The 12,002-nt window shown below is 38.7% G+C and overlaps 1 protein-coding gene and 1 long non-coding RNA gene across 8 annotated transcripts in view; one reads left to right on the forward strand and one right to left on the reverse strand.

The window, feature by feature from the left end:
• The first annotated feature begins 241 nt into the window (after positions 1–241).
• LOC129195176 (uncharacterized) lies at positions 242–2,953 on the forward strand. Its single transcript, XR_008573881.1, has 3 exons — positions 242–371; positions 1,042–1,155; positions 2,616–2,953. It is a non-coding gene; the product is annotated as an uncharacterized LOC129195176 (long non-coding RNA).
• Positions 2,954–3,667: 714 nt separating this feature from the next.
• Positions 3,668–12,002, reverse strand: part of VPS13D (vacuolar protein sorting 13 homolog D) — a 102,503-nt gene continuing 94,168 nt past the window's right edge. For all 7 annotated transcript variants that reach the window (XM_054801004.1, XM_054801008.1, XM_054801006.1 and 4 more), the window contains 3 exons: positions 9,702–9,833; positions 6,188–6,428; positions 3,668–5,378 (listed from right to left, as the gene is read on the reverse strand). In XM_054801004.1, coding sequence (XP_054656979.1) covers positions 5,247–5,378; positions 6,188–6,428; positions 9,702–9,833 — 505 coding nt within the window. In that variant the 3' untranslated portion in view covers positions 3,668–5,246. The remainder of the gene's footprint in view (positions 5,379–6,187; positions 6,429–9,701; positions 9,834–12,002) is intronic.

A 12,002-nucleotide genomic window follows, 5' to 3' on the forward strand; every position in this document is an offset into this window, starting at 1 on the left:
TTGTGTGTTTGTATTAAAAAAAAAAAAAAAGCATACACATACCCAGAGATTTATTCTTTGTAAGAAACCAAGTTGTATAAATGGCTTTTGAGCAACTATTGACTTAATTAAAATGTGTTTTGGTGGGGTTTTTTTGGGTTTTTTTTTTTGTTGTTGTTGTTGTGTTTGTGGGTTTGGGGTTTTTTGATATGTCTTTGCAGCAGCCTGTAACCTGAAGAGAATATACTCAAAAACCTGCTTGTTCAGACCCAACTACCAGAGGTGACATCATTGTGATCAGCAAATAGAGACATGTTCTTCTGAGAAAGAGAGCAAGCAAGGTTATTCTTAGAGGAGTCATCATCTAGTGGGTCGTGCACCATAGGAAACAGGTCAGTGCTAAGCTGTGTTACAGAGGGGGAAAAAAAAATTAAAAAAAAAAAAATATAGTTGGCCTAGGATCCTAGAAAGTAAGTATTCAGTGATGAGAAAAATGAGTTAAATGCTGAAAGCCATGATGCAGTCTAGGAAATGGGATAGCAAATAGATCAAAATCTCCTTGTCATAGGGAAATGTTATGATTATTTCTCTGTTTTGAGATGTAGACGATTTAGCCACTTACATTCTCTCCACAAAAATGTAAGCACTGCACTTTTTTTGGTAAACAGCATTCACAACTTAAGCTGGTCCGATAGCTGATTTATTGGAAAACTATTCAGGAGCAGAAGGAAGGGAAGGATGTTGTTCACATCTTGCACACTGTTTACCTCACTTCAGGCATACCTCATTTTTGTATTTCCTGTTTCATTGCACAGGCTTTATTTATAAATGGCTAAGTTTAAGTAGGTAACAGAATTGTTTATGATCCAGTAATGACTATAACAAAACAAAACAAGTCTGTTTTGGCCTGATCATACCATAGTAAGATGCATAAGTACACGCAGACCCTTGCCCCTGGTTTGAATAGTGTCTAAAAGTTACCAAATTTTCACCCCCCCCCCCCCCCCCCCCCCGTTTATTCTGTGACTTCAAAAAAAAAGCAATTAATTGCTCTTCTTCCAGAGACCACAAGCAGCCAGGCACCTTATCTACTCCTCTGACCTGTACTGTGCTAGATCCTGGTACCAGCTGAGGACTGTCCCCATGAATTACATTTGGTTACAAAATCCTGTATTGGTGAGTAGTGCGTGTGTGGGAGGTTTGCCTCTTTTAGCAGCTGTATTATTATGTGCACATTCCCTCTATCTTTACACATTTGCATTACCAACTTGTTTGCCAGTATTACTGTTTCCTTAGCAAAAAAAAAAAAAAAAAAAAGTCTCAGTAGCTCACTTTCCTGTTAGCTATAAGCATATCAGAGAGCGTAAAACAGTATGATCCAAAAATAGTAATTCTCCATGTTTTGATTACTTTGTCAGATACAGGGCAGCAAAACGGAGGGTTGCAGCCACAGCTGTAGCTTTAGGTCAGAACAGAAAGGACTTTTGTAGTTCTGCTTGTCCAGAATTGTTTCTAGAATAAAATGACATCGCCATCTGTGGTGTTCTGCATATCTCGCACATTAAAAACTTGCTTACCTAATTCAGTCACACGCCTGTCTCATTTTAGTGACAGCAGAACGCATGGGATAAGTGTTAGAAATAGCACGATGCATTTTTCCCACATAAAATTATATTAATACCTAAAGTGCTTTTTTTTTTTTTTTTTTAAAGTTTATTGTTTGACTTAACTCTGGCATTGTATAGCTTGGGTAGGTGACATACTGTGAGGCACTACTATAGCACAAAAGCATTTATCAGCTCTGCTGTCATCCAGATGTGTAAGAAATGTCTGGATTTTATTTTACAAGATGGGCTTTTTCTTTGAAGTTTAAATAGCTTAGCATCTAGATTTCACACCCTTAAATGACTTTTGGAAAATTAGACCATCTCAAACACAGATTACCTAAGTGTCCTGGGAAATGCAGTGTAAGTCTGGGTTTGACCTGCAGTGACAACCAACAGTCCAGGGGCTTGTCCAGGTTTTACCTCAAGCAGGAGAAATTACGTGATGTAAGAACAGGCTCAAGGGCTGTTCTGCCCCTCAAGAGGCATGTGTCTAACTTAGAGAATTATTCATTCCTGTCCTCTACAGTCATTTTCTGTTCCTGCACATAATTAATGGTTTTACAAGCAGGGGCACATGAAGAGTGTGGGTGGAATCAATTTATTGCACTTCTCCAGAATTACAGTGAAATAACTCTTATGTCAGTAATTTTTATTTTGCATTTCTTCAGTAGCAGCTCCAGCAAGAAAAACAGTTGGTCAGGGTAGGCAGAGAACAAGTTGTACAGTTCTCAGCAAAAGAGAGGTAACATCAAAGCTAATGGGCTAAAGCAAAGTAGTTCTACCTCAGTGTATCACTGCATGGGTTATAGGGTTTTTGAAATACTACCTACATTGCTGATGGGTTATTTAATCTTTATTAGAGCGCAAAGGTGAACAACTTTTTGTTAAGACTTGAGCAAAGAGGCATGAAAAAGCATTGTCTGCCCTGAATTGTATTGGCTGTGTGCTACAGACAGCCGGGGGGGGGGGGAGGGAGGGGGGGGAAAACTCTGTTACTGTCTCTCATCAGTGAATTTTTTTCTTCCCCAGTTTCTGACATTTGAAGACTGAATCTGCTTTCATTGCTGCAGCAGTCGTACTTCCTCTAATGAAACCAAGCTAAGCGTGGTAAGCATACTGTCTTTGTACAGCTCAGAAGCTGAAGAACTTTGCAGCATTTGGTAAATGGAACTATTGTGTTGTCTTGTCTGCTTACGGCTTGTGTTTCGGTTCCTGAGAATTTGAGCAAAAGCTGGAGACTTGCACTTATTCTCCACATCCTCTGTAAACTATTTTTGAATATGGCTCCTGGAATCTGAAAGTTATATTTATTCACTGAGTAATAATGTTAGTAGTGCCAACAGCAATAGGAAGTCCACAGTAAGAGTTCTGAAATTTTATAAAAATAGTTGGGTTACAGCAATAAATAACATCATTTGTGCTTTTACAGACCCAAAGTTCTGATTCAATTTGTTTTGGAATGCTAAATGATGCAATGTGCTTCTTTCAACTATGTCTGTACATCACTCCTTGTAATCAGCACTCTGTGTGTACCCTTAAGAGAAAACTTGGCCTCGTCCACAGAGGAGTGAGCAACTTCAGCCACCATACTCAAGAGGAACATGATATCGGGAACAGTACCGTAACGTCCTGGAGTAGTCCATGGTACTCGCATACATGTAGGCTAGTGGGTACACTTTTCAAAAGTTTCAATAATGTTCTGTTTAATCATTATCAACAGTAAAAACACACAGATTAAGCACAGTCCAAACAAAATAAACACACAAATTGGATCCATTATCTACTGTGGCTCCCTGTGTTCAGGTAACTCAAAGGGTATACTATCAAACTACCTCTCAGGTGTTTGGACATCAGCCCCTTATATAATTGTTACAAAACTTAAGTATTCAAACCATTCTGCCGTAAATTCTCAACAAAGAGCTGTGAAATACTTTTTATTTTCCTCCCCCCACCTACTTACCATCATTAGCAGCTAGATATTTGCTGTATTAAAAAAGAATTTTACAGGGGAGAGAAGCAGGGAGTCTTGGTAGCAGAGTCCAACAGGACTGACACATTAGAGCACTGTTGAGCCAATGCACTTGTTGAATTCTACATTTTACTTAAAAATTACACAGAGAAATACACAAAAGTGATGCATTAAATCAGTTTCATTTGCGTAATGGACCTCCATGGATTTTGATTTCCAGTCACAGACCATACACACATCTACTGATACCATGTTTTCTCCTTACACAATAGTCCTCTGCCTTTCACTTTACAGGGAATTGGTTTAATTCTACCCTTCGGTTTAAAAATATTCCTGTATGCCTTTATTGAAAGATATTAAAAGGTAAACTAAGTTGAAAGTAAAGCTATAGTGGGCTCCTTACTTTGAGTCAAAGGTTTACAAAGTAACACTTTTAGAACCTAAGTTACTCTGCAGCTTTAGGAAAGCTGTGTATTCACACTTGAACCTTGCACAGCGCAATGCTGCAGTGCATGGAGGCATTTGTTCAGCACAGCTGCTGAACTATCTCCACAGAGCAAACATGAAAATGAGATTTCCTAGTTGCTGTGAATAAAGGTATGTAAGTACATTCATTCCTCAGTCTTTAGCCTGGTTGAAGTTGATGAGACAAATACTGACTTGATGTACAATATTTGAAAAAGCATGTTATTTTTATTATTTCAAAAAGTTTAATTTTGAAGCGGTTGTCATGAAGACAAATGATGCACTGATTTCCTCTCCCCCCACCCTCCCGGCATTTCCAATGCTAGCAGAATTCCACACTAGCCAGCCAACTACATACACTTACTCAATGCGAATGAAGGGAAAAACTGAAGTTAAAGATTTCCATTTCCAAAGCTGCTCACTTGAACTATTTTAAAAACAACTTAGAAGCAGAGGCCTTCAGAGGTGCAGACTTTGGTAGGTGAGAGTGCTGTATTCAGAACAAAATCAGCTTCTTGTTTTCTAATATTTTGAAAATGTAATTCGATTAGTGAATCCTCACTGCAGTATTTAACAAAATGCCCTTTTTTTGTTAAAAACAAGGATGACATTTCAGTGGAATACTAGGTATATGTGCATTTAGTGGTTTAAGAAAAAAAAAAAACCAAACAACCCCAAACAATGCACCCTAATCACAGTGTTAAAGCTCCAAACTACAGGACAGCTGTACTCCAACAGCTGCAATTAACTATTTTATTTTATTATTTAAATGTTTTATCTACATTGCTGCACTGTGAAAATCAGCTTTCTCAAGAAATAAAAAGAGAGAGAGAATGGCTAGTTTCAGGTAGTGCAGTAAGACTCAGTATAGCTTCTTTAATTTCTTTACACAGTAAACAAGACTTCTATTTATACCAACACCCTAGTCTGTACTTTCTTATTTACAGGAAACACTTTTACATATATACATGTTAGCAAAATACAGGGCTTCTCCCAGAACCAAATGCACTTCAGCTCTATCTTTGTTATACAACTAATGCTTTTTAAAAAAAAAAAAAAAAAGGTCAGAAAGCCCACCTCACTTGTTTTCTTATGCACAATGATTCCATGTAGCTAAATACTAAAATCATATTTATTTCCTTCCCATGTAGTACTTTCTCTAGTTACAGAATGCCATCGGCTCCAGACCGATACTTGCAGTTCACTCTGGCAGCAAGGAAGAGGTTTCAAGAGTCCAGCTCTAGTTGTTCTTGATTTTCACTGAGTCTTAACATAAGCTGTTGTTCGTAATAAAGGCTCTTTGCATAGTTTATTTCTTGAGATAGCTTTACTGCAAGAGCTTCAGATTTCACTTTCACCTGCAAAAACAAATGTGATTTTTCTTAGTGTGGTCTTGCTGTTGCCTAAAGCAGAATGTATTTATTACTTAAGTAACTGAAGGGGTTAGGTTTAAAGTCTCCTGTAAGGAACAGAAATGTTCTCAGAGCTGAGGCTGAAGTAAGGAAGAAGGGAGAGACAGGTAAATAGAAATAGGTATTTTAGGATGAGAGCAGAAACATCTTGCAATATTTGAAGTTATTTATTTCCTTTTGCTTCCCCTCCTACCTTTTATCTGGCTTGTCTGTTTGGAATGTAAACTGACTTGGGTCAGGGGTGAGCTTGTAACCTTGCCTGTGAAACAGACCCCTGAGCAACTACTGTACTGAAGCAAAACCCCCCTGTAATGGGTTTTAGAAGTCAGAGTTCTGATTCACTTTTGCATGCATGACATAAATGCTCTTTCCAATCTTAGATACTTTACAGTAAAAAAATATTATATATAGGAGGAGAAGACTAAGTAGACAGCACAGCACTTAAGTTTCACATATGTATTATAAAGTTAAAAGCCTTTCTCAGGTAAATACACATTTCCTACTATAACTTTTCTGCCTGCAGGAATATTGTAGATTTTGCCTTCTGCTTTCCTCAGGAGTTTTGGGAGCAAGTTCTGCTGTCACCTAAACCTTTTTGGCAGCAGCTATTTTCACTGCTGACAGAACAAAGTTTTCATTGTTATGCAGCACAGGAAACCAAGCACTAATGACTACAAACACTTCCAGCACCAGTACACACATAAAGGGGAAAAGAAACCCCCGCATGAATGAAACAAGAGGTGCTAGATCCTTACCATTGGTTTTTTTTGTGATGGGCCTGGCATTGCTACACCACTACTTGTATTAACAGCTTTCTTCGTCAGCTGTATATACACGTTCCTGTGGTCTTTTGAAACAAGGCAGTGGTAGAGATCATCGTACTTGACTTCTAGGAAGATGGCCTCGCGGTCTGTGTAATCACCACTCTTGAGGAAATAAACAGCTTTAGACGAAATGAGAACACAATAGCTGTCTATGTTCTCCACTGCTATGAAGCTGCAAAGAAAAAAAAATTATTCACTTGAAGCTAAAAAAATAGTAAACATAAATGTCTTCACCTGTTACGTTTTGAGTGACCTTTAGAAGTCTTTCAGAAAAATCAATAGCATAACATTTTGTACAATTCATCTGTATTTAATTTAAACTGTTCTGAAAATCAAGCTGATGAAGTACCCTCTCACCCAGTTAAAAACGATCATGCTGTAAATCAAATATTAGCACTAAATGCCTAGCTTCTGGCTTTGGACATTAAAAGGGCATATAAAAATATCCTGTAACAAGGCTCAAGAAGAGTAATTTCCTTGCACAGGAACACTGCAAGTCCTAATACTGACGTTTAATTGTAAGTTCAGTTCCATTGCTGTTACGTGAAAGGTTCGCAGACATTTATGACAAGAGCATTATCCTGCTACACATTGTAAACCTACCGTGCTTCCTTTTACCACACACCTCCCTTGCCTTTGAAAACAAAAAACAAGTTTAACCTGCTGCCTGGATCAGTAGCTAGAAAAGAGAAATTAGCTGTTTAACACTGGGGTGAAAGGTTAAGCAGCAAGCAGGTTTCCCCAGAGAGATTAGTCTGAGTGATGAATAGTGGAGGTAGAAAAGAGTGAATTAAGAATATTGAGAATTATGATGGCTGAAAAGGCTGGTGTGTAAAAAAATAGCAGTAAGGAATGCAAAAGTGAAATATCTATTTCATACACAAACACTTCTCCCTCATATCTGATTTACTACCGAAATGAACCTCATCAGTGGGGTTTTTAAAATGCTGAAAAATTCAGAAAATTAAATGTGAATACATAACTAAGAAAGAGTGCTAAATGGAGTAATAATGCTCTGTCAACAACCCGTAACAGTAGAAGCCTATCTGTAAAACTAAGATTCTCATGCCATCAGGTAGGTTCAAAATTACTATTTTCCGAACCGTTGCTTGTACAAATCTGCTGCTGCTGTTCTAACACATTCTGCAAAATATTCCACTGTCTTTGAAATCAATGAAAATTGTCAGTACAAAGAGGTTTTGATAGATCAGAAAAGCTTAGCATCTCCAAAACCACTGTTGGCTCTACCATTTAAGTAACACTGTGCACAAATTGCACTGAGCTGTATCCAAATAAACCCATAGTTATAAATGCAACTTTAATAGCCAAAAATATTTCAAGAGGTCAGACCACGGTTTCTTTTTGTAGTGTAAAAGAGTAATTCCCTAATTTTCTATTAATAGTCCTCTGAAAGATGGCATTCTGCACTGAACTTGTCTTTGCCCTGCCCCGTGCCTCCCAGTCATGTCAGCTGACAAATGCCCTTGCTTCCATAAACTTGAGAAAGGCATACGCACTTATTCAAGTTAACAATTTACGGTTTCATTTGAGCGCTGAGAAGAGCACAGCCTTCCTATTAAAAAAAGGCCTGTAATGCACTTTGTCCAGTTCTAACCTAGGATAAATCTGTGGGATAGGGTAATTGAATTGGGTTCAAGTAAAGCAAAATGGACAAAAATGTGTATTTTAGCTTAAAAATACCTAGGTGAAAGACAATGTTAACACAGCTACTGAAACTAGCAATTGCCCCTCAGTTTTCCATCAGAGTTCAAACACTTCAGGGTAAGGTTTTGCCTTTGAAATAAGTTAATTAGGATGGAGAGGGCTATTTTTTATGGTGTCATAGAAAACTTAATTTTAAAATAGAGCAGCATTATAGCCTGCAGAACAATAGTCCTGTTCCTTAGGAGAGGCACATAAAGGCACATAAAAGTACAGCATTTTACAGAGACCCTAGCTTCGACTCGGGTCAGACTTCCACTAAAGTGGAACCAGAGGAAACTTGCTGGCACATTGGTTTTCTTCACTTCTTTTCTAGAGGGGAACGAAGATGAAAAGGTGATTATCAGAACCCCCTAATGCTATAGCTCTGTCCTTTGCAATTGTCACTGCAAAGCTGAGGAACTTGGAAAGGTTTTGTATACCCACAACAGAAGATGGGCTGTTTCCCTGGTGTATGGTATTACAGCCCTCTGTACAGGGGACATCCGTGGAGAGAATGAAGCACAAAAGCTACCATTAAGTTCAGTGGAAGCAACTGGGTCATCAGACTACAGGCTTGTATTTTCTCCATAAGAACAACAGATTACATTTCTAATTTTCCATACAAAATTTTTACTGCTGTCATACATATATTTGGAGGAATGGAAACAGAAAACGGTGATTTAATGGCGAAGCACAGAAACATTAGCTAATTTGTAGATCAAGCTCTACTTTTTGTTCTAAGTTTGAGTCATGCATCATTACCCATTTTCTTTTGCCAACTGTTACTTTCTTCTCTGTCTAGTTCTCAAAATGGGTATTTAACCTTTTAAGATACTACTTCAAGATACAACTTTTTTTTTTTTTTAAACCTATACTTCTACACTACTAAAAAGATCTCAAATTAATAAAATGAAAAATTAAATGAAACATGATCCAGTAGAACAAAGTAGAAGCAACCAAATCTCTGGAGAATTTGTGGGTTTTTTAACAACATCAGGAAGTAATTACACAATATTTTCCAGAAGTGAAACAGTGAGCCTAACTGGAAAAAAATGTGGAAACATTTAGTTAGAACAGTAGAGCAAGGTATTAAACCCCCTTTTATGGATTTAACTCTGAAGGAAAATATGCAAATAATCAGGTCTTTAAATGTGTTTCTGATTACGATACTAGGATAAAAGTCAGAGGCATAATTTTGCATTTATTTTCCATGACAGGAAGCACTGTTTTCTCGTTGAACGATGTTCCTAGTGGTGAACGTCGCAGCGAATGAACAGTGTGACTCAATGACAAAAGCTCACTGATGTGCTTACAGGGTTCTGCCAGTGCATGTGGAGGGTTGGACATGCATTCTGCGTGTTAAATGGACTAATGATCACTTCGAACCTTACTGAGATTTCATCTTCTGTAACGATAGAAGGGGACCGAGGACATTAATGGGAGCAGGACTCAATGAACCAAGACTCCGATTGTTCCCCAGCCCTTGCCTTAGCGGGATCAATGGCAGTTTGCAACAAGGGAACCAAAGGAGCCCAGGGGCACCTGCAGCAATGTTTGTATACAGCTGCTAGACAGGCCACTATGGAAGTCGTCAGGTGCTCCCGCTGTGCTGCTCTCGGTACCCAGAGAAAACAAACGGAATGTGCGTGCATGTGTGTGCATGCACGTGTAAAGCAGTTTCAGTCCCTCTTCCCCAAAGACATGAAGATACAATGGCAGCAAGTAGAACTACAGCACTTACAACTCATCTTGGATGTTGTCAGTCAGTTTGAACAGCTGTTCTTGTCCCTCTGCTTGACTTTCTAAATAGCGGGGCAAGAGCCCCTGAGGTCCTCTGCAGCAGCGTGGCTTTCTCACTCTCTCCGCTTGTGTCCTACATGCAAAATAGATGCAGAAAAATGACTTAGTGCAACAGCAGCACTTTTCCTTCCACTTAAACCTGTCAGCACACAAAGTTGTATTTATTTTGAAATATGAGGTGTGACAAAGCCTTTAAAAATAGGTCTTCACAAATGCAGCACATAGATTCTGTAATACTTGACCTGGAAGACATCCTGTCTATTCATATACCTTTACATTTCAAAGAAATGTCTCCCAGTTTTCCTCTACAATTAAGGGGCAGTATGCTAAATTAGGAGGAAGAGCAACCTAAACAGAGCATACTGGCTGCAGATTTTGGGATCTATTTATCAGCAGAGTTTTACTGATTTGACTGTTTCTTCTCACTTCTCTACAGAAAATAAGAGTCCATCAACCTAGATAGAGCTCGCGTTGATGACAGTGTCAGTAGTTTGGAAATTGAAGGGTTATGGAAATAGGTACATGCAGTTAAGAAAAAAAAGAACAATCCACAGTTAATTAGAGTTTCCATAGTCGGGTTTAGCATACTTTACCCTTCTTGAGCATCTATTAAAAAATGACAATAGTAAAACACGCGTGTGGCCTAACAGACATTAAAGGTCGATACTGGCCACAGTGCTAAACAACTGCAGGCTAGATTCCTCCCTTAGCAGTATTTTGTTAAAAAATAATATTCTGAATTCCTTTAAGCTTTTGGAATGCCCTACCCCTGAATAATTGTGTTACAGGCTGCCTAGCCCTGCTTTATTCTCTGTCCTTTCCCAACAGCATCACTCCAGGGCTGCTGCGTGTTTTTTCATCTCTCTTTCAGGCTACTGCTGTTAGTAATTTTCCAAGCCAAGTGCACCATTTTTGATTAGTGCTCTCAACTTCCCATCTTGAGGCTTTGTAAAGATCCTGTACAATGACCTGCTTCTATCCTTTTTGATGAAAAGACAGGAAAAAAAATCCTATGTAACAGTGCATTTTCTTTTTATGCTGCTTGGCAATAGCTCACAAGAGTACTTGTCTTCTAAGCTTTGCTTTCTGCAGATGTTTTCTCTGGAGCCTTGTTTCTTTCTTACCTTTCCCTTTCAGCAGTCCTGTCCCAGACTTGCAACCCAGGCACCCTTTTAAAATCGGTTTTCCTTCGAGTCTTTGACACCCTTGCCTTTTAATAGCGACAGACATGATTTCTGCCCCTTCCCTTCAGGGCTGCAGTAAACGTTCCTGGAATGGAATCTCTTACACATCATTCATGACTTAGTATCAACTTTGCTGCTCTCCCATCGGGTCACTGGCTCTCGGTGTGTTTTGGCTGTCATTGCTGTCTGGTATCAACAGCATACTTTGCAAACAAGGTGTAGAAGCCAAAGATACTGGCTTTCGAGCGCAGCAGAGAAAAACATCAGCCAATTTATGTCTTTAATACATGATGACTATCTGGTGAGTTCTGAGTTTATTAATGAGATTATTACATCCCTGACCTGCGTAACAAATTGCAGCAGCTCAGAAGTAGTGCTTCTCACTGATCCTCTTTGAGAGGAACTTCAGGAGAGACAAAAAGCTGTTGACTTCACTTCAGCTGAACTACGGTTATGCTAAGATGGAAATTCAGTTTGCCAGCAGGGAGGATGAAAGGAAGAATAGAAATTCTCCAACTAAAAGAATGCGAAATAGAGCAGGGGCTTAAGAAACCATAACAAATGTTGTCGTTAATAGTACCAGTAAAATGTTATCTGCCAAATTTTCAGTTTTACTCTGCTGACAGATGTTCTCACTGCTTTACCTGTCCTGCTGCACTGCTTCCGCTTTTGGTTACATGTTCATTAATTTCAGTGTTACACATCCAAGCTTAAAAAAAGCCAGTATGAAAATTGCCATTTACTGCATAAAGGTACTTAGTTTAGTCCTCGTCTGCAAAAAGTGCAATGTTTTAAAACTATATATTCTTCCGTTAGTAGCATTTCACTGAATCAGAATAGCCTAAACACTAGGTAAATAGGTGACTTCCCCAACCTATGTATAACTTCAAATTATTCCACTGAATAACAGCTGTCTACAGTGGTTAGGACTTCACTATTAAGTACTATGAGTCTGGAGCAAGTCACCTTAGATTTTTCAGATATAAACAGGATTCACCTGTGCCAGGTACAGTTACATGACAGTATTGTTACCCTTCTGAACCTACACCAGAGGTGAA

Source organism: Grus americana, chromosome 21 (genome assembly GCF_028858705.1).
Source record: "Grus americana isolate bGruAme1 chromosome 21, bGruAme1.mat, whole genome shotgun sequence".
Lineage (NCBI taxonomy): Eukaryota > Metazoa > Chordata > Aves > Gruiformes > Gruidae > Grus > Grus americana.